At 38.3% G+C, this 24,025-nt stretch overlaps 1 protein-coding gene across 2 annotated transcripts; it reads left to right on the plus strand.

Annotated features, from left to right (window-relative positions):
* Positions 1-24,025, plus strand: LOC110928824 (probable WRKY transcription factor 32). Of its 2 annotated transcripts, none has more exons than XM_035987903.1 (5): positions 1-345; positions 425-483; positions 3,599-4,161; positions 5,845-6,006; positions 23,536-24,025. In XM_035987903.1, exons 1-5 carry the CDS (start codon positions 111-113, stop codon positions 23,780-23,782), a joined length of 1,266 nt encoding a protein of 421 aa, XP_035843796.1. In that variant the 5' UTR covers positions 1-110; the 3' UTR covers positions 23,783-24,025. The 2 variants fall into 2 exon arrangements, with proteins under 2 accessions (XP_035843796.1, XP_022027560.1); XM_022171868.2 differs by having other exon boundaries at positions 2-345; positions 5,848-6,006.

Here is a 24,025-nt window from a genome sequence, read left to right on the forward strand (position 1 = left end):
ACTCCCTTACCCAAACGACTTTTCTTCTTCTCAACAAGAAACAAAATCCTCGAAACCTTCACTCACACTTTCTTCACCACAATAATAATATTCTCCAAACCACAACCGCCATGGATGACGACAGCGATCGGAGCTCCGAAGCAACTCAATTCGAAATCCTAACACGGAAACCGTACGGCGACAACAACAACAACGACGACGACGGAGAACATTCATCCGGCACCGTAAACGAAGAATTCGACGACGACGACGATGCGACTGATGATCAGCGAGAGGAGGTTAGTGATTTCGAGACTTCGCGTATGGAAATCGAGAGAAGTTGTGGTGAAGAAACCCTAGGTTCTGGTATGTTGTACGATCGGTTTGTTGTTATTTCGATTTTGTGTGTAGTTATGTGATTAGTTTGTTTGTGTGTGCTTATTAGGTTTGGCAGAAGTGCCGGTGCAGTATGAGGTGCGGCATGAAGAATTGCAGCAGTTGAAGGTAAATTACTACTTGAGTTTGAGCTTGTTTTTTATTTTATTTTAATTTAATTTATTTATCTGAATTTTAATATTATAATAATAGTTATATTAATTGATATGATAAAGAGTTTGCTCTGGTTATATTTAATATTTATATTCATGAAGTACAGTAATCATAAATTTAGACTACATTTTGTGTTCCTCTGTCAAAGCTTAACTCATTTTGATGTATATTTGTGAACTGGAGAAATGTTACCAATTTATATTGTGAATGTGCAGTCTGTATTTTGATTTTGGAGTATGTTGTCAAAATTTCTAAAGCTGTTTGGTATTTACAGCAAGTTAAACTTGAAAATTTTAAAAATTTAACCATTTTGTTACATGGTTGCATCTTCGGTTGTTATTTTGCTAATTGCTGATGTTTGTTCTTGCTGGTTTCCAGTTTTTCATTTTTTAATAATCATATAATTGACGTGATAAAGACTTTCCTTTGATTTTATCCATCTTCGTAAGTAATCATAAGTTTGACCACATTTTTTTGCTCCTTTGTCAAACTAAAAGTCATTTTGATGTGTATTTGCGAACTGCAGAAATGTTACCAGGTTTTTTATTCCAAATGTATAATCTGCGTTTTGATTTTGGAATATTTGTCATAGAATGGTTGTCAAAATTTCCAAAGCTGTTTAGAATCTACCACAAGTTAAACTAGAAAATTAACCATTTTGTTACTGGTTACGGTTACATCTTTATCGAGATCAGAAGCAAATTGTGCAAAAGCTTCTAATTCTGCGAATTGTGTAAAAGCTTCTAATTCTGAGAATTGTGCCAGCTTCATTTTTTTTTATTTTGCCTTTTATAATAATTATATAAATTGACATGATAAAGAGTTTGCTCCTGTTTAATCCATCTTTATAAAGTAATAATAAATTTTGGCCACGTTTTTTGCTCCTTTGTCTAACTTAACTCATTTTGTGAACTGCAGAAATGTTACCAATTGTTATATTAAATGTATAATCTATATTTTAACTTTTGATTTTAGTGTATGTGTTAAGAGTGGTTGTCAAAATATCCAAATCTGTTTAGAATCTACAGAAGTTAAACTTGAAAATTAACCTGATAAAATTTGAACCATTTTGTTACATAGTTACATCTTCACTTGTTATTTTGCTAATGTTGTTGCTGGTTTCAGTATTTTATTTTTGTTATTTATAATTTATAATAATCATATAAATTGACATGATGAAGGCTTTGTCAAACTTTTTTACTCCTTTGTCAAACTTAAACTCATTTTGATGTGTATTTGTGAACTGCAGATTTGCAGAAATGTTACCAATTTTTATTCTGAATGTATAATCTACATTTTGATTTTGGATTATATGTTATAGAGTGGTTGCCAGAATTTCCAATGTTGTTTAGAACTATGTTGTCAAAAGCGAAAAAAGCGCGCGCCTAGGCCTCGTGGTAAAACATGTCATAAAGCTACAATAGAGTAGTAAAGACTTTACCTTATAAACAACCACTCACTTTGTCCCCACACCGATGTGGGACAAAGTATTTACCACCTTTTGAGACTTTTATTCACACACCCAAAACTTACAACATATAAGTCCTAAACTTTTGCTACTAACTATTAGCTCCATGATCTTAAATGGCATGTATAATAGTTTTTTTAATTATATATGTGGAATCTTATTTATTTTCAAAGCATAACATATTTTTTATATTTTTTTTCTCTATGTGCGCTTTTCTTAAAAAAGCCCACGCTTTTTTTGCGCCTTGCGCCTAGGCTCCGGGCGAGGCCGATGCGCCTCGCCTGCGCCTTGCGTCTTTGACAACATAGGTTTAGAATTTGCCACAATTTAAACTTGAAATTAACCTAATAATATTTTAACCATTTTGTTACACGGTTACATCGTCACTTGTTATTTTGCTAATGTTCTTGCTAGTTTTCATTTTTTCTTTCAAAAATGATCATATAATGATATGATAAAGACTTTGCTTTGATTTCATCCATTCATAAAGTAATTATAAATTTTGACAAAGTATTTTTGTTCCTTTGTCAAACATTACTCATTTTGATGTGTATTTGTTTACTGCAGAAATATTACCAGTTTTTATCCTGAATGTATAATCTACATAAGTTTAAACCTGAAAATTAACCTAATCAAAAGTTTTAACTCTTTTTTAGTGAGAAGGGATTACTACTCTGCATCTAGGTTAAATTTATCGAACCCGAATCCTGAAGGAGAATGAGAATCCGATGATGTCAAGAACTTTTCTTTTGGGTTTGTTTGAAATTGTTTGGTAGTTGGTACTATGTATTTAACATATGATCAAGTAATCGACAACTCAACAACTCCTTGATGGATACTTATAGCTTGCTTTATCACTGACCTGATGTTGATTATTTCTCATGGTTGTCTGCTCAGTGGAATAACTGTTAACGCTTACTGACGTTTTCTTTATATTGCTTTGGGATTGCTCACCTAACTTTTTACTTTGGTGTGCAAGTTAAAAGAACATGATTTGTATTTTGTAGATAGGCAGAAGTGAACTTTATGTTCTTAGGTTGTTATCTTATATAGTTATATGAAGATTGCAAGATTTAGGTGTATAACAAGAATTTATTGCACACCAGTTGGACCGGTTTAACTGTATGGATGCTTTCTGTAGAGTTTTATTTATAATTTATGTATAAGTGTGATGTGTAGTTTACAAGGAAATACTTTGGTCCAAAAAACGTACTACTGAACTAGGTTGTAAGTTTGTACTTTGTAAATTGCAACATGTTTTTCTTGTAATCTTATTTTATAGTTTCTTGATGTTTTTGCTATTTCTGTTTTCCTCTTAAAAAAACGTATCTTGTGATTTTTTTTATTCATTTATGCAATAACAAGATGTCAAGAACTGAACTAATTAAAATGTGTACTTAGTAAAAAACCAATTAATTAACTTCAATAAAAATTAATTACATTAAAGGAAATATTTACCTTTGTTTACCAAATTATTTTAATTCAAATTTATATGAAAGCATATGGAACTGTACATGTGAATGACCAATTAATTTTTTTAAATTATAATTTAATTAATTAATGTTTTCATACGTTTTAGTTATTTATCGTTTTGCAATTTAGAATCAACTGCAGGGGAGTCACCAAGAAGCGTTAGCAGTCGTTATAGCTCAGGCTGCACAAGCTCATTCAGGGAATAATCAATCTTTAACCTCCGATTTCCCAACACCAATTTCAACTATCGCAAGATTAAATTCAAAAGTAGACACACCATCAACAGAATCAAACCAGAGGATTAATTCCGATTCCAAAACCGTATCTACTTCTCGAACTGTCAAGACACCTATTGACGGGTACAACTGGAGAAAATACGGTCAGAAACAAGTGAAAAGTCCTCCAGGCTCTAGAAGCTATTTCAAGTGCACATACAACGAATGTGATGCTAAAAAGATTGAGTCATGTGATCAACACAATTCAGTCACAAAAATAGTTTATAAAGGTCAACACAAACACGAGCCACCTAAGAAAGTATATAGCAGGAGGGGTAAGGTTGTATCGGGTTCTTCTCGAGGGAAAGAACGTAAATCGATCTCTGAACCGCCATCCAAACAATATATATCAAGTGGCTCTATTAGTAACGGTCTGATTTTAGTTGAAGAGATGGATGCACCACCGCCAAAACCGAGGCAAGTCAAACTTTCTGTTATTATTTTTGGTCAAGTTTCTGTTTTAGGTACCCAGTGTTTTTATGCCTGAAAAAACCATCGAAGTTACTAGGTAGTCTTCAAGTTAAAGGCTTCAGGCACAACATGATGAAAAAAAGTCAACAGTTTATTCGTCATATTTTTTTGACAGAGGTCAACTAGGGATGGCAATGGGCCGGGTATTGGTAATCCCATACCCATACCCGGTTGTAAAATCGTGGCCCAATACCCTGCAGGTAATTACCCGTCGGGTATCGGGCATGCCCGTTAATTAGTAAAAGATACCGATTGTGATTTCCTGATCATTTTTTACTGTTATAACTATTTTGTAATTTTTATTTATACAACTATTATAAATTATAAATTAATATATAAATTACGTGCATATAAGTTTTATCATATATTAATAATAACATTATAATTTTTATACAGTTTTATTTATTTACTTCACAACACACAAAATATAAATAATATTATTAAATACATATACCAAAAGATTTTTTTCTTCACATAATCATCATCATCATCATACTCAGTAAATCCCACCAATAGCAAAGCTAAGGTAGGGTCTGAGGAGGGTAAGATGTAGACAACCTTACCTCTACCCCGTAGGAATAGAGAGGCTGCTTCCAGTGAGACCCCTGGCTCGATTGTAGTTTTGCATCAAGCCTTAGAAATAAGGCACATAACACTCAACAATTGAGACAAATGTCGATTAGTGCATGTACCCCCTTGTCTTTCGGCTATCAACGCCACCACATGATGCATGATTAACCATGCGCCTCTTTTAACGTTATTTTCACGAAATTAGTAAAATAACGTTAGAATTGGTGCACTTTCACTTTTGCCCCCCGAGCGCCCACACATATATACATTATACGTGCATACCGCCAGCGGGGCCGATTTTCTTCACATAATGAACCTACTAAAATAAGACACTAATAGATAAGGGTAAAGGGAAAATAAAAATATAAATAAAAAAATTTGGGTAAACGGGTATGTGGTTTTGGGTAATCGGACCGGGTATCACCCAATCCCATACCCGTCCTATACCCGCGAAAATTTTTAAACTAATCCCATACCCGGCTCATAACCGTCGGGCTTCGAGTTCACCTGTCGGGGCTCGGATTTTTTTTTGCCATCCCTAAGGTCAACCTGTAAGCAGAGGTGGCACCTTTTATCCGTTAAACTACAACTGAGTCAAATGGGTTAAGCTAGAAGATTTAACTAAAAAATCAAGTCAAAAGGGTTGGAAGCTATCCAAAATGTTATCAAATGCACATAACCTCTTAAAACCCCGTTTTTGGAAATGTTCAACTATTTTGTTGTAATATTAAGCACTTAAACAATGAAAAAAAAGTGTTTGCTGCTGGCCCGTTTTAACTCGCTTAAAAGTTACCCGTTTTGACTTATTACTTGAATCTGCTTGACTGGCCCATTTTACCTCTCCTACCTATAAGGGTTACCTTTAGTTAGTTTGAAAATTGTTTATAGGAAAGCAAACATTTTGAAACGTTGATGGTTTTTCCTGGCACAAAAAAGGTGGTTATCTGAATTAGATATTTGGTCATTGCTGACTGTCTTTTATGCAATTAGCCATTTATGTTTCTAGTATGTTATGTGAAATCAGAATCGATATGATATGCTCTTACTTCATATGCATAGCAGAGTGAAGAAGAGCAGCTCAGTAAGTCCCGGTTCTGTTCTGAAACCTCCAAAAAAGCCGAAGTTTGTTATACATGCAGCTAGTGATGTTGGAATATCAGCTGATGGATATAGATGGAGGAAATATGGACAAAAGATGGTGAAGGGAAATCCTCATCCCAGGTGTGTACTTCATTAAAACATAAGGTTTATAATCGTAATATTTCTATTTAAAATATGAAACTTTAGGCAAAGGTGTACCCAACCCTACTCGTTTTAACCCGTCAAAAAGTTCCCCGTTTTAATCCGACCCTTTCGTTTTACCACTTCAAGTTTACTACTCACAAATAAGATCAATTGTTTTTGGCTCATCAAAAAGAAGGATGCCCTTAAAAAGCGAAGAGGAAAATCATCTTAACAGTTGATAGACGGGGTTAGTACTCAGAAAATGCGCCTTTTATCTAGATGTGGTAATTTTATCCCTTTGTTTTGGCAGCTATATTTCTATCCCACTAATTGGGACAAGAGAAAAATGGAAACTTAAGAAAATTAAAGAGTTCCGAAAGAAATTTGACTATGGCTCTGTTTCTTTTTCCCCTTTTCATTTTTCCATGAGAAAGGTTGAAAGAAATCTAATTTTGACTTGGTGGGAAAAAAACAAAACTACTCTATAGTCTATATATTCATTAGGTAAAGTTAATTAATCTATCGAGATCTTATAAACGTAAGGGGTAATTTCATATATCCTCCTTAATACTTGGTGTAAAATATAATTATACAAGTATACAACAAAAAATCATAATATCGAATATACCCATTTTTAAATTTATGACATGTATACCCTTCCTATAAAACTTGCATTGGGAAATGAGAGTTTGTAGTGTAAGGAAAGGGAGTGGGGTATAATGGTCAATGGTCATATTATAAATTGTATTTAATAAAATGCTTAAACATGAATTTTAAAATTTTGAATGGGTGTATTTGTTATTAATATTTTTGATTGCGTAAATATGATATTATGCAAGCTCTTAGGTGTGTGTATATAAAATTGACCCAACATAAGGGATAGTTATTGACATTTTGACATACCTTGTCTTTGTTCCTTTTTTTTCTTATTCATACTTGTTTAGTTTTCTTAGTATTCCCAACCCTTAGCTTTTTATGTTCATATAGTATCTAATTATCTAAATACAGTTTAATCATTATATATTTGAATCTTTGATGGTTTATTTGATATATGTTAGAATACTTAATTGATGCTTCTTTGTTGAAGTATTTTGGTTTTTATTTTGTGTAGGTAGAGTACATGTGTGTGTATGTGTCTATTCTCCACCAATACACATACACATGTCAAATCCATATATCAATATTATGTAGATACGTAGGTTTAGTACATGTATATCGGTATATATACAATGCACCCATATCTCAATGTTTTGATAAATGTCAAACACATATACCTACCCTTAGTACCTAGACTTAGGTTAGCTAGGTTCACGTTACTAAAATGCAATTTGGTTATGCTTTATCTCTAACTGGTCAAAGGGTAAATTCATAGTTATCAAAGTCGCTAGGCGCACTCAAGGCGCATATGCCTCGCCTAGGACCTAGGCGCAAAAAAAGCGCGGGCCCGAGGAAAAAAAGCGCACTTAAATGAATATGTATATATATATTGTTACATAATTATATTAGTTTTATAGATACTATTAATCTCCAAATATATTTTTAAAACTGATATAATTAGGTATTAAAATCATCTAACTAGCATCTAACAATTTAAAACCTTTAAGATAATTAGTGTAAAAGAAACTCTTAACCGATGTAGCTGTGTACTAACTTATATAAATGTATAATATATTATATGCCTTCATTTTGCAATCTAGTATGCTTGAAAAAAAACTTATGACATAATTCATTTAAAATTAAACACAATTCATTTTAAAGATGATAAAACAAAGGGGAAATAGCGAAAATAGCCAAGAATTGGTCAACTTTTCGAAACTAGCCAACGAAAACGTCTTGTAGAGACATTATCACGTTGCTGAAACGTCTTGACGATGGACCAATCACATGCATACACGTGTCCGACATATGCCTAAAACGGCTTAACGTCTTAGTTGAGACGTCTTCACACGGCTTGAGCTGTTTGCACATGTTAGCCGGTTGAGCTGGCTTGAAAGGTCTCAGAAGTCTTCTTCACCGCGAGACGTTTCCACATGGCTTGAGACGTTTGCTTCAAAAATCGAGACTATTGAGCCGTTTCCACATGGCTTAAGACGTTTGCTCTAAAACTCGAAACGTTTGAGCCGTCAACTGTTTCTAAGACGTGTCACAAACTTCTAACACGTTTTCTTGGATTAAGACGTTTGAGCCGTTTCAACTGTTAAATAATTTTTTTTTATAGAAATAAATATGAGTATGCACAACAGGTTTCATTAAACGAACCCATTTCTTTTTTTTTTTGGGTAAAGGGTTACCCCGGTGAATATTATAAATCAACCAACAAATAAAACAGGGTGTGCCAAGACATTGACACACACTACTAGTCAAGACAAGCCAAGACTAGGAAACAATCCCATGAAACTACAAGAAAAACACAACCAATACCAAACCTAGACAAGAACACAACCCCAAAAAACAACGAACAAAACGAAAATAAACAACTGAGCCGCCCTCGCCCGGGTCATTAACCATGCTATTCATCGAGATCTGCCATCTTTCAAGAATCTTCCTTTGCGCCGAACGAACCCATTTCTTCCCCTATATATACAACCTTTTCTTCACAATATCCTTTACCCCATTCTACATTCAACATCTTCTCAAAATATCCTTTACCCCCATAGTTTTCACACCTTCCAAAAATGTTTCGACCCTCTGAAAATGATTTGTTTAAATTAATTGAAGATGACGTTTTCCTAAGCTTTAAATTGTCGTTTGTTTTTACTCGACATACTTGTTTGATGACACGGATGTCATCGGATTTCCCCTTCCATGTCCTCTGATCATTACAAAGTGTTCAAGAACTCATCTACAAAGGGCACATGAAGGGTGAAACTGGTTGTTCGGTACATGACGGTTGTGCCCCTTTAGGGTGGTTGATGAGAATCACAACACATTTTGAAGTCGTCAATGTGTTAGCTGGGTCTTATAGTAATGTGCTATAATGTATCCATCGTTTCGCAAATCATCAAACATCACCGAAGCTGCAGAATCGTTGAAGAAACTGCGAACAACCCGTTCCATGTCACTTACGCCAATGTGTAAACGATGTGTAGATGGAACTTACAAGTTCAAGACGCATCTTTATCATTGCTAGGTGTTTTGATGCAAATTCCGGAAGCAAAAATAGATTCACTCTTACTTTACTATTTTTGTCCCGATCTCCTACCCAGTCGGAAGTAGCGGTTTGGCGTAGTTATTTGAAGACGATTTACTTCAGTCAGAAATATCGGTTTGGCGTATTCAAGTTTAAATGTATATGTTTGTATTTTTACGTGTTATGTTTTTTATGTACTTTGTACTAAATAATAATAAAGTTTACTCATTTACATTGGATATGTTATTAAAGCAACCAACAATTGCAGTAAATTTCCATGCAAAAAAAAAATAACAGAATAAAGCAGCGAACAACCGTTTAAACATTAAACATTGTTTTAACCTAACCATTAATAATTTTAACACCCCCACCCCCCCCTCTGAAGGGGTATGGTCCCAGATCTCGCGCCAGCATGACCGCGAGTGACCATTACCCTTATCAAAACCCCCACTAGCTAAAGACTTATCTGTGTCCGTGCGGGCACGCGCGAACACAGAGGTCGAATCCAATCTGCCCAATGATGGAAGAGGACTTACCTGGAGTATGAGAACGGTATCGCATCTAGTGTATGAAAACGGTGTACGCATAGCGATGCGGCCTAGCACCGCATCCTGTGAACACTTCTATCAATACAAGGAATCTGGATAACAGCAACAGTCACTACAAGTGGCGATGCGGCCTGGCACCGCATCCCACAGTCTTTGCCAGAAGGACAACGCGGGAACTACGGCAGTTACCGCAGGTAGCGATGCGGCGCGGCACCGCATCCGGCCGACAAGGCAAGTGGGACTGACAGTACAGAGCAAGTGGCACCAATGACAGTCGCCTGTCAGGCCATACGTAAGCGACAGACTGACACTGCAGTAGGGCGTGGCTTCACCTCCACAACCGACAAGCCTGACACACCTGCATAAGGGCTGCACGTCGTCAGTTCATCCTTTCACCTCCTCCTTCACTCCTCGGCTATAAATACCAACCCCAAACCAGGTTTGAGGTATCTCTTCACAACTCTCTCATTACTACTACTATCACACTTTGCTTCCCAAGCAAATTACTGATTCTCACGCCGAAGAGTGGTAACAAGGAGCACCCCCCACCCCATCCTCCTTGTTGCGAGTCACGGTTTGTTCCCTTGTGCAGGAGATCAACCAGCGGACGATCCAGCCGCGATCCTCGAGAGGAAGGGATTAACCCTTCTTGACGAGACCAGTGTGTTAACCCTGCCCGGTTAACCATTGTTTCATCACCCCCCCTCTTTTAACCCACTATATATACCCCTCATCACCCACTCACGCCGTTCACATAAGTTGTTTCAGCAGCTGTTTCAAATATCCACCGTTTTAGCAACCCTTTCAAATCCACCGTTCCTCCAACCTGAAAATGGCATCTTCTTCGTGGACAAATGTGGAAGACATAACTTTGTGCGAGGCATGGGAGGAGGCGATTACCGATTCTCCGCGTCGAGGGCAAGGGGGTTGTGGGTCCGTGTCTAACGTTATTTTGCACAACTACGTGGTCCGTGTTAGGGGTATCGGATCAGAGTAGGCTCGAGCGGAAGCGGAACAAACACACACACACCAGCAGAAAATAAAGAATACGAGAATTTACGTGGTTCGGTCAAGGTGACCTACGTCCACGGGTTGCTACTAGGGTTAGGATTTTATTACTGAGGTGATACCAATTACAAAGATCCTATCAACTATTTATAATACCCAAATTAGGGTTTACAACTTGTTGACCAAGAAACCGTAAAATAGGAAACCGGATATCAGACTTAACAAAAAACTAGCGCATATACGTATCTGTTCCATATTCCATATTAGCGCATCTAGCAATAGTAGCAATAGATTAGAGCATCTATCATCTATTAGAGCATCTGTGAACAGTAGATGCAATAGATTAGAGCATCTATCATCTAGAGCATCTATGAAACACTAGCGCATCAAACAAACAATAGAGCATGTGCAGATGCTTTATTCTGTTCCTACATTCCTGCAAAGCCTACATATCTAACAATCTCCCACTTGGAGGCTTTGCATAAACCACAAAGTCTATCCAAGTAAACCTATCACCGGTTCAAGTCTTTCAAGCCTCCAGTTCCCAAGAACAAGCTAAGACTTCAGTCACATCCAAACCACCTAGTTGCAACCACACCTCTCATCAAGTACCTGAGAGACCAGTTGAAGCTCCCACAAGCTCCAACCCAGCCATGACTGAAATCGTCACTGACCCATCCTCTGTCTCAACCGGCTTGCACGATCCACTAGCTCCAGAGATACACCGAGAATCAATACCACTCTCCACATTTTGCAAACCATTTCCAGGAGAGCATTTTTCTTCAGTCGGAACTTTCATCTTCAAAACCCAACGGTTCTTCGTGATTGTACCCGGAACACGACCCGTGCTCCCACTATCACCAATTCCCCTGACTTGCTTAAACTTAGACCAGGATTCAAGTTTGCAATTTGAACCCTCTTCCGCTTACTAGATTCAGTGAACCAGACTTTATGCTGTACAGGGACGGCTACTCCCTCAACAGGTATCTCAACTAGATACAACGATCCTCGTCTCCTCCCACAGGCAACAACAAGATTTCCATCAATCACCTTCCACTTCCCACCACCAAACTTAACATCTAGTCCCTGTTTATCCAGTTGACTAACAGAAATAAGTTTCTTAGTTAAACCTAGAATTACCCTGACGTTCTTTAAGTTCCATGTAGTGCCCAGTGGAGTCTTCAGATTGACATCTCCCATACCCGTAACATTAAGAACATGACCGTTAGCTAATCGTACCTTTCCAAAGTCTTCTTTTTTCAAATTCACCATCGTCTCCCCGCTGTGCATGGCGTGAAACGAAGAACCAGAATCCATAGCCCAAGAATCTATAGACTCTTCACAGCAAACCAGTACGTCACCGTCAGATTCATCTGACACAACACTGTTTACATGCTGCTTACCATCCTCTTTCTTAGGATCAGGACACTCGTTTTTAACATGCCCCTTTTCACCACAGTTCCAGCACCTCACATTCTTCCCAGCTTTAGACAAGCTTTTCCCACGACTCCCACTGCTTCTGTTTTTACCTCTTCCCCTGCTAACACTGAGCATACCAGAAGTAGATCCTCCACTAGTGTTCCTCCGGCGAACATCTTCACCCAAAACACTATCCTGGACCCGATCAAACTTCAAATTTCCAGTTCCAGCAGTTTCAGTGACCGTTGTCACAAATCCTGACCAGCTATCAGGTAAGGAAGATAACAAAACCACAGCCTAAGTGTCATCATCCAACTTCATGCCCACAGTTTCTAACCTGGACAAAATTGAATTGACTTCGTTAATGTGATCAGCAACTGAACTGCCCTCGCTCATCCTCATATTAAACAGTTCCCTCATCAAGAACACCCTATTACCGGCAGACGGCTTCTCATACATATTTGACAGAGCTGCTAACATATCACGAGCAGTTGTTTCTTTCATGATATTAAATGCAACGCTCCTCGTCAAAGCCAATGTAATTTTACCTCTTGCCTTTTTATCCTTTGAGTTCCAAATTGCCTCGGCAGCTTTATCCATTCCAACAGGTTTTTCTTCCAGTATCACATCCAAATCGCATTCACCAAGCAACGCCTCTATTCGCATTCTCCACCACGAAAAATCAGTACCGTTGAACTTCTCGATTCGGAACTTCCCGTCTTCAGCCATAGCAAACGAGAAAAACCAGAAAAAACCACAAGGAACCAAGCAACTGAAAACCCTAATCGCCAAACACCCTAAAACCACCAGATCTGCAACAGCAAACCCTACGGTGCAAACCCTAGACCTTACAAGCCGTAACCAGAGAATAGGTACGGGTCGTAAACAAGTCAGCAACGACGGCAGCAACAACAGATCAAGATCTCTCGTCCAGCTCTCTCTCCCTCTCCTGCGATAACCGTGTGAACCGTGTATTTAACTGAACCTTTGGCTCTGATACCACTTGTTAGGGGTATCGGATCAGAGTAGGCTCGAGCGGAAGCGGAACAAACACACACACACCAGCAGAAAATAAAGAATACGAGAATTTACGTGGTTCGGTCAAGGTGACCTACGTCCACGGGTTGCAACTAGGGTTAGGATTTTATTACTGAGGTGATACCAATTACAAAGATCCTATCAACTATTTATAATACCCAAATTAGGGTTTACAACTTGTTGACCAAGAAACCGTAAAATAGGAAACCGGATATCAGACTTAACAAAAAACTAGCGCATATACGTATCTATTCCATATTCCATATTAGCGCATCAAGCAATAGTAGCAATAGATTAGAGCATCTATCATCTATTAGAGCATCTGTCACAATTAGAGCATCTGTGAACAGTAGATGCAATAGATTAGAGCATCTATCATCTAGAGCATCTATGAAACACTAGCGCATCAAACAAACAATAGAGCATGTGCAGATGCTTTATTCTGTTCCTACAATCCTGCAAAGCCTACATATCTAACAGTCCGGACCACAACCGCACTGTCGACGCGTTATCTTCAAGGTTCCGCATCATCCGCTTGGACTGTGAGGCGTTCGAGCGTTTCTACAAGGCTGTGGAGTCTCAAGTGCAGGACCTTGGTGAGGAGGACACGAAGCAAGTCACCCTCATCAACTATCGCCATGAAGTTGGACGTGATTTCAAACACGTCTCGGAGTGGGAATCTCTTAGGATCTGGTTTTAGGTTTTATTTTTGTTTCTTTTCTTTTTTTAATCTAATGTTTAATCTTTATGTTTTTTATATTAATATAAAATGTTTTGTCTATAAACCCAAAAAAAGTAGCATTATTGGGCCGTTTAACCGATTGGACTGTTTGGAAAATCCCGAAACTGTTTGACCGTTTCATCGTTTTGGGGGTTTGGGCCCAAGAGCCATATTGGGCCGTTTAATCGTTTGGGATTATTGGGCAGATCATATTGAGCCGACCCAATCTATTAGGCTGTTAGTGGGGCAAGAAAACAGATAATTGAATAAACGGTTTTATAAAATTTAACCTTTATAATAACTTTAAAATATAAGTTTAAATTCAAATAATTTAATTAACGGTCCAACAAAGCTAATGTTTTAAAATAGGTCAACATTACAAATATAGTGTTTTAACTTAAACGTTACGACATAACTTAAATATTACATCCTAAAAACGTGAGTTAAATATAAATTTTCAAAGTTTCAAACACGGAAATGTGTTCAAAGTCCTTCTCATAAAGCATTGCGTAGTCGAACAGGGCTCTTGAATGAACTCTTCTTCATCCAGGTTGTTGTCCTGATTTTTTTTAACGTTTTCGTACCTTCCTAGAAAACGGGTACATTTGAAGCGTAGAAAAGCACAACAAGTCTTGACGTCATTGACGCTTCGGGTCGTCTGTAATAGGTGAATGCAAAAAAAGTTGAGTATCTGCCCCCAGAACGCACGCAAGATCGGAACTTGGATAGGTTCCTAGATCACGAGCGGAGACATAGGAGACAACAACAACAATATCTTCTTCGTCGGTCCAGGAATCCATATTTTTTTAGCAAGTTGGAACTTTGAAATAAAATTGATATTTGATGTGGTTAAATGGCAACAACAATATCTTTATTTATAGTGTTGAATTGATCACCATTTATTAAATTAATAAATTCAAAACAGTAATTTAATTGAATAACCTACTGAATAGAGACAAGATTTGCAGAAGAAGAATTGCAACCCAAAGATCAAACATTTACTTAATAATTAAAAAAAGAAAAAACTAGACAACATTTGGTCGGGGTAAACGCCGCAAAAAATGCAGTTTTTCTGCCATTAATTGTCTGTACGACAAAAAAGTTCGACCGATGTCTCCAGTTATATTTATTGGTTTGTCCGTAACTAGATGCTCCATAAGCATACGGAGGTAGACTGCTTCATTCCCTGCGATTGACGTGTTAGATGCCACGTAGTTATCATTGAGCTCGACACAGATGTGTAGAATGTTGCCACATCTTTAGACCAGTTCTCACTTTCGTCGTCTGGAATTGCCCATCTACCTGCCCTGTGGAGGTGAAAACTTTGTCGATTATGTACAAAGTGGGTTTCTTCTGAATCATGTCGTTGTGAAACTTCAGAAGAAGAACTTTCACCCTTGGGACTTCTCCATTTTTTTAGAATCCAAGTTGATGATTTGTTAACCGGTTGGGACTAGTAGTATACATGAGTCTTATTTTTATCAGACATTTTGCGAGGCTAGAACTAGAAATGTACACGGACAAGTATTCCGAGTACTGTACTTAAAGAGGATTTTAAAATTTAAAAAATGAGATTATAATTTATATTTTATATTTTTGTGCCGTTTCAACCGACCATTGAGACGTCTTACAAATCGACTGAGACGTTTCTGCGATTTCAATTTCCTAAACTCCAGCAACGAACGACACGTGTAATAAAGGTCTGCCACGAGACGGTATAACTCTGAGTTGAGACGGTTCAGACTGACTTGAGGCGATTCATCTGCTTTGAGACGTCACACTTGACCGTTGAGATGTTAGAACGCTGCATATGCCGTTTGACTGTTGAGACGTTTCATCTGCTTTTGAGACGTCACACCTGACTGTTGAGACGTTAGAACCCTGCATGTGCCTTGAGACGTTTGAACGATGACACGTGTCCCGTTTCCTTTCCGCTGTATACTCCACGCTTGACACGTGTCACTAAAAGCCTTTTGATCCAAGCTGTGGGTTCTCATGTTTCATTTGTGCTGGCACAAGTGGAAGGGACCACATGCTTGTTGACCGGAACGGACGTTGAAGATCCGACGACCAGAAGTCTTAGCTGATCCGACCACCGTTGGACCACCGCCCACTGTTTGGGGACCACCGCTGACTGACCATGGACCCAAACTACGAAATTTACCCACCCATTGGGCGACCCGAGCTCATGCAACCGGATCACGTGATGCAAGACGTTGGTGTCGATCCTCTCCCGTGTGTATCGGTAATACTTTTGGTTTATTATACTGTTTTATGGATTAGGATCAAATACAAAGGATCCTAATTGTAAGAAGTGTAAGAAGGATTTATAGAGTGATAAGTGTCCAATAACCTAAAAAAACCCACAACACAAAAAAACCCCACTACAAAAAAAAAAAAAAAAAAAAACCTTAAACATCCACCACCACCAAAAACCTAAACCCCCCCCCCTCCCTCCCCACATCACCCACCCTAAAAACATTTTTTTTTTTTGCCGAGGGGGTGAGGGGTGGAGGGTGGGGGTTTAGGTTTTTGGGTGGGGGTGGGTGTTTAGTTTTTTTTTTTAGGTTTTTTTTTTTTTTTTTTGGGGGGGGGGGGGGCTAGATTTTTGGGTGGTGGTGGGGTGGGGTGGGGTGGGTGTTTAGGTTTTTGGTGGTGATGTAGTGGGTTTAGTTTTAGGTTATTGGACACTTGTCACTCTATAAATCCTTCTTACACTTCTTACAATTAGAAGCCTTTGTAGAATAACTTGACCCACTGTTTTATTATTTATTTATGTGTAAAGCACACTTCCTTTTATTATTTTTCCTTTCACTTGTTAATTTACAAGGCCAAAAAGATTAAAGTCCACAAAAGTGGAACATAGTTAAGGTTTTGAATGAAAGAAAGACAAAAATCATTGAATCGCGGATTAGGCTGATATGTTTTGGGCCATATTTAGATAATAACTGTGTTATATGTGACAACCTGCTTATACTCGGTGTTGCACAATTACAAGTGTATACATCTACACCCAGTTTAGGTATTCCATATCAACTAGGCCAACAAACTTTAATGTTTACCTCGAAACAATTTTGTCTTATAATGGGGTTACGGTTTGGACCCACTAACTAGACGCCGAGGGAGCACCCTAATTCTTTTAAAAACAGATTTTTCCCGGGCCGTTCACGTATTGGTTTCAAACGCATAGTAGAAATATTCGAAGGTACGATGAAGATTGCACTAGAATATGTCTATTGATGCTCTTGGAAGGGTTTTTAGGGTTGTAGGATTCAAATTCGGTCGATGACAAACGGTTACACCTAGTGGATGATCTAAATGAATTTAACCAATATCCATGGGAGAATTATTTTTGGGAGAGCACGTATGCGAATGTGTATGATATGCACGTTCGTCAAAAGCAAGACACAAAGGGTTTTTTGTTAGACGGATTTGTGTGGCCATTTAGGGTACTTGGGAAATCCCTATATTACATTTATGTTCGATTTAAGTTATGGACTAGTAGTGATTAAATGTGTTAATCCAGGTTGTTGTTCTGGTTGTAGCGTCTTGGTTTTTTTTTTTAACGTTTTCGTACCTTAAATATGTTAATCACTGCAACCAGGACAACAACCTGGATTAACATATTTAATCACTACTAGTCCATAACTTAAATTGAACATAAGTGTAATATAGGAATTTCCCAAGTACCTTAAATGGCCACACAAATCCGTCTAACGAAAAACCCTTTGTGTCTTGCTTTTGACGAACGTGCATATCACACACATTCGTATACGTGCTCTCCCAAAAATAATTCTCCCATGGATATTGGTTAAATTCAGTTAGATCATCCACTAGGTGATCGGCCGAATTTGAATCCTGCAACCCTAAAAACCCTTGCTCCAAGAGCATCAATAGACATATTCTAGCGCAATCTTCATCGTCATAATTCATTGGACCTTCGAATATTTCTACTATGCGTTTGAAACCAATACGTGAAGGCCCGGGAAAAATCTGTTTTTAAAAGAATTAGAGTGCTCCCTCGGCGTCCAGTTAGTGGGTCCAAACCGTAACCCCATTATAAGACAAAATTGTTTCGGGGTAAACATTAAAGTTTGTTGGCCTAGTTCATATGGAATACCTAAATTATTAAGTAAATGTTTGATCTTTGGGTTGCAATTCCTCATCTGCAAATGTTGTCTCTATGCAGTAGGTTATTCAATTAAATTACTGTTTTGAATTTATTAATTTAATAAATGGTGATCAATTCAACACTATAAATAAAGATATTGCTGTTGCCATTTAACCACATCAAATATCAATTTTATTTCAAAGTTCCAACTTGCTAAAAAAATATGGATTCTTGAACCGACGAAGAAGATATTGTTGTTGCCGTCTCCTACGCCGCCGCTCGTGATCTAGGAACCTAGTCAAGTTCCGATCCTGCGTGCGTTATGGGGGCAGGTACTCAACTTTTTTTGCATTCACCTACTAAAGACGACCCGAAGCGTCGATGACGTCAAGACTCGTGCTTTTCTACGCTTCAAATGTACCCGTTTTCTAGGAAGGTACGAAAACGTTAAAAAACCAGGACAACAACCGGACAACAACCTGGATGAAGAAGAGGTCATTCAATAGGCCCTGCTCGACTACGCAATGCTTTGTAAGGAAGACTTTGAACACATTTACGTGTTTGAAACTTTGAAAATTTATATTTAACTCACGTTTTTAGGATGTAATATTTAAGTTATGTTGTAACGTTTAAGTTAAAACACTATATTTGTAATGTTGACCTATTTTAAAACATTAGCTTTGTTGGACCGTTAATTAAATTATTTGAATTTAAACTTATTATTTTAAAGTTATTATAAAGGTTAAATTTTATAAAATCGTTTATTCAATTATATGTTTTCTTGCCCCACAAACAGCCCAATAGATTGAAACGGCTCAATATGATCTGCCCAATAAGCCCAAACGGTTAAACGGCCCAATATGGCTCTTGGGCCCAAAATGGTGAAACAGTCAAACAGTTTCGGGATTTTCCCAAACAGTCCAATCGGTTAGCCGGCCCAATAATGCTACTTTTTTTTTAGGTTTATAGACAAAACATTTTATATTAATATAAAAAACATAAATATTAAACATTAGATTAAAAAAAGAAAAAAAAATAATAAAACCTAAAACCAGATCCTAAGAGATTCCCACTCCGAGACGTGTTTGAAATCACGTCCAACTTCGTGGCGGTAGTTGATGAGGGCGACTTGCTTCATGTACTCCTCACCAAGTTCCTCCACAGCCTTGTAGAAACGCTTGAACGTCTCACAGTCCAAACGGATGACGCGGAACCTTGAAGATAACGCGTTGACGGTGCAGTTGTGGTCCGGACCACGTAGTTGTGCAAAATAACGTTGGACACGGACCCACAACCCCCCTGCCCTCGACGCGGAGGATCGGTAATCGCCTCCTCCCATGCCTCACACAAAGCTATGTCTTCCACATCTGTCCACGAAGAAGATGCCATTTTCAGGTTGGAGGAACGGTGGATTTGAAAGGGTTGCTGAAACGGTGGATATTTGAAACGGCTGCTGAAACAACTTATGTGAACGGCTTGAGTGGGGAGGTGAGTGGTATATATAGTGGGTTAAAAGGGGGGGGGGGGGTTAAAATTATTAATGGTTACGTTAAGACAATGTTTAATGTTTAAACGGCTGTTGGCTGCTTTATTATGTTATTTTTTGCATGGAAATTTACTGCAATTGTGGGTTGCTTTCATAATATATCCAATGTAAATTAGTGAACTTTATTATTATTTAATAGAGTAAATTACAAGTTTTGTCCTTTATGTTTACATCAAATTGCAGGCGTTGTCCTTTTGACCAAAAGTTTACAGGCGGTGTCCTTAACCTTTCAAAATCTTGCACGTTTTGTCCTTTAGGCCAAAACTGGTTAGAAATCTTAGTTAAAAACTGTCATGTGCAACACACATGAGGGTAAAATAGTAATTTCCCTCTCAACCTTTTCTATTCCTCCATTTATAACCCACACCCCCTCTTTCTTCAACATTATCATCAATCATCATCCAATCCATTTATAAGCAACACCCCTCTTTCACTCAGACAACAACCGCAAACCACAAATTCATCATCATCATCGCCCAAAACATTTTAGTGGGACGAGAGAACCGCACCAGCACCATTCTGTTGGAGCTGGATTTATCTCCCATCATGCTAAATTGAGAAATAGAATGATGGATAGAATTCGACTTAAAAATGATGCAAAAAGTGGAATGATTAATTGATCGGATTCCACCAACCATGAAATTTGATTGCATTTTTATTCTTTTTTTGTCCCCACTCTTCAATTATTCCGTCTTTTCAGAAAGTGGATTAATTTCTCTTACAATGTTATCCCATGAGTTCATGATATCCATAGAGTTAGAAAAAGAAAAGTTTAGTGGTGAAAATGAAGAAGTAACGAGTTGACACCGCAATTAGTTTTTTATAACTTGCTATTGTTCTTGGGTTAGCAGCAGCTGCAGCTCATCACAGCATGAAGCGATGCTTTCAAACTGTTACAATTGCAGTTTCGGATGTGCAAATTTGAGGTCGATTTGGTTGAATTTGCGGTGGAAGAGCGGTGGTTGTTGAGGAACCGGGAAGAGGTTGCTCCGACGGAGTTAGTTAGGGTTCCGGCCATGTTAATTGCAGGGAAATTTTGAATGTAATTTGAGATTTGTTAAATTAGGGTTTTGGAATTGGGGAAAAAAGTATTGAAGGGGAGTGGTATTTATAATTTGAGAGAGAAATTACCATTTTACCCTCATGTGCATTGCACATGACAATTTTTGACTGAGATTTCTAACCAGGTTTGGTCTAAAGGACAAAACGTGCAAGATTTTGAAAGGTTAAGGACACCGCCTGTAAACTTTTGGCTAAAAGGACAGCCTCTGCAATTTGATTTAAACATAAAGGACAAAACTTGTGATTTACTCTATTTAATACAAAGTACATAAAAAACCTAACACGCAAAAATACAAACATAAACATTTAAACTAGAATATGCCAAACCGCTATTTCTATTTCTGACTGAAGTATATCGTCTTCAAATAACTACGCCAAACCGCTACTTCCGACTGGGTAGGAGATCGGGACAAAAGTAGTAAAGTAAGAGTGAATCTATTTCTGCTTCCGGAATTTGCATCAAAACACCTAGCAATGATAAAGATGCGTCTTGAACTGGTAAGGTTCCATCTATCATCGACCATGTCCTTGGAGAGGTGCAAGTCTATCAAATCATGCCTAATCTGCTCTTCCCAAGTTAGTTTTGGGCCTTTTGGCTTCCCTTTACTCCTCTTTCCAATTTTCCATACACAGTCAAAGTTTCCATGGTTCTAACTGTGGCCCTCGTTTGTCTCCTCCTGACATGCCCGAACCATCCTAACCTTTCCCCTTATCTTATCTTATCTTATCTGATATACTAGCTACCCTTAATCTATCCCTGAAAGAACTCATTCCTTATCATATCCAACCTAGTGTGCCCACACATCCACCTTAGCATTCTCATCTCTGTTACCTCTAGTTTACGTGTTTGTGTCTTCTTAATGGCCCAACAATCTGTTCCGTATAACATAGCAAGTCTTCACAGAAACCCTATAAACTTTCCTCTTTAATTTAGTTGGATGCTCTCCACCTACACCATCCCACCTGGATACGATGGGCTACATCACTATCTATGTCCCCATCCCTTTGTACAAACGATCATAGATACTTAAACTTAGTTGCCTGCACGACCGCTTGTCCCTCAATGGTAATTTTAGTGTCATCATCGTTTGCACAACTAAAATTACAATAAAGCTGCTCAGTCTTAGAGCGACTGATCCTTAAACCTTTACCCTCCAAAGGTGCTTGCCACTCCTCTAACCTCACATTCAAGATCTGTTTACTTTCCGTGACTAAACAGATCCTCAAGCTTGGGCTCGAACTCGTTTATTTATATAAATAAAATTATATTAATTAATATTATGGTCGTTTAAGTTCGTGAGCCTAATCAAAGCTTGGTGTATGAAGCTCGGGCTCAAACTCGTTTATTAAATGATTCCCATTTAAGCTTGGGTTCAAGCTTGTTTTAGCTCGATCTGATTTGAGGCTTTGAGCTTTTAACTAGTCAATTTTGAGCTGGTTGCAAGCAGCTCGAGTGCTCGACTCTTTTACACTTTACATCCCTAAACCCAACCCCCTTATCCCGCTCATTTTGCCACCTCTAAGACTGAGTCCGTAACTATGACTTTAGTGGAGTAAATTGTAAACGGCGACGAGGATGTCTAGATCAACATCGAAGTCCAAGAGGTTCCGCAGTCAACAAGTTTAAGTATTTACGATCACTTCTATAGAGTAGTGGAGACATGGATAGTGACATAGCCTACCACGTACAGGTAGGATGGTGTAGATGGAGAACAACCACATAGGTATTGTGCGGCTCGAGGTTTCCAACTAATTTAAAGGGGATGTTAGACCTCGGTGTTCCGAGGAACATATTGTTGGGCCATGAAGAAGACACATGCGCATACGCCGGAGGTGACGGAGATGAGGATAGTGGATGTGTGGGCACACAAGGTTAGACCATATAAGAAATGGGTTTTTTTTCAGGAAAAAATAGGGGTAGGGTAACTGGTATATTAGATAAGGACGGGGAGATTGAGATGGTTTGGACCTGTGAAGAGGAGGCATCTGGTTAGATCAACGGAAACCTTCACTAAAGATGAAAGGACTAGAGGTAGACCCAAATTGACTTTGGATGAGCGGATTAGGCAGATTCTGCTAGACTTCTATCTCCGAAGACATGGTCGGGACTCGGGGCAAGGTTTAAAAACGCGGAAACGGCCTCGAGGCGTTTTCCCTTAGCTTCATGAGGTGTAAGCCTCGAGGCATTATTAAAAGAAAATGAAAAATATATATATAAGTTAGAATTTAGAAATAAAACAAACATCATAGATATGGTTCAACAAGCAAGGTTTAACATAAAACAAACATCATTAAATAGTTTAACAACCTAAATTAGTAATGTTATGACATTTAAATATTTAGAGAAGAACCGATTAGCTCGGAAATTGCTTGAGATGCGTGGAGAAGGGATCTGGCTGCGTGCGATGTTGCTTCTGGCTGAGGCTTGATGCGTGGAGAAGAATCTGCTTCTGTGTTAGCGATTAGGCTTCAACAGGAGAATCTAATCGATGTTTTTTAAGTCCACTAAGCACTAGATGTTGGGTTGGCCCACCAATTAAGCCCACTAAGCACTAAATGGGTCTAAAAAGTCCTGAACTAAAATTATTTCAATTTTCACAAGGTCTTAAGTCTCACCGCCTAGCCTCTATATGCCTCGGATAGCTGAAGCTTAGGTTGCAGATGGCCCCCATGAGGCTAAGCCTCTGATACGTTTTTTCATAGCCTCAGACAACCTTTTTAAACCATGGGTTGGGGATAGGACTATCTGGAGGCATATGTTTAAGGTTAAAGACAGGGTCTTGGAGTTGGGGGTCTCCATAGAAGCGACCTCTCTATCCTTTTGGGATAGAGGTATGGTTTGCCCCCATCTCGCCCTCCCCACACCCTACCAGTAGCTTTGTTGTTGTTGTTGTATTATACTCGGCTAACAACAACCCCTGATTTATATCTATATTGTTTCAGGAACTACTATAAATGCACCTCAGCCGGATGCCCGGTTAGGAAACACATTGAAATGGCGGTTGACGGTTCATCAGAGGTAATACTAACTTACAAAGGAATCCATGACCACGACATACCCGCACCTACAAAAGTCCAAGCGCCGCCTACTGTTCTTCTTCTAAATGCCGTCTCTTCACCTTCAAAGAACAACAATTCACAATCAAGCAAAGGTGAAACCGACCCATCAAATAGTGTACCCGATAACTAGATCAAAGCTTGAAGAAGATTTTCATAAGTCGATTTTAGTTACCTACCGGTATGTTCAAAACATTGCCTTTTAGTTAAATAAATTTCCAGGTAGGTAGATCTGGTGGGTTTGGTTTAATTAATGTAGATTGTAATTTTCGGAAATTGTAGTTTTGAACTTTTATGAGTAGACTCGAGTACTGATCGGCCATTGTGGTATAGTGTACACTTAATTTAAAAAATGGTGTTAGCTGGTTACAACTGA

Source organism: Helianthus annuus, chromosome 3, assembly GCF_002127325.2.
Source record: "Helianthus annuus cultivar XRQ/B chromosome 3, HanXRQr2.0-SUNRISE, whole genome shotgun sequence".
Taxonomy (NCBI): Eukaryota; Viridiplantae; Streptophyta; class Magnoliopsida; order Asterales; family Asteraceae; genus Helianthus; species Helianthus annuus.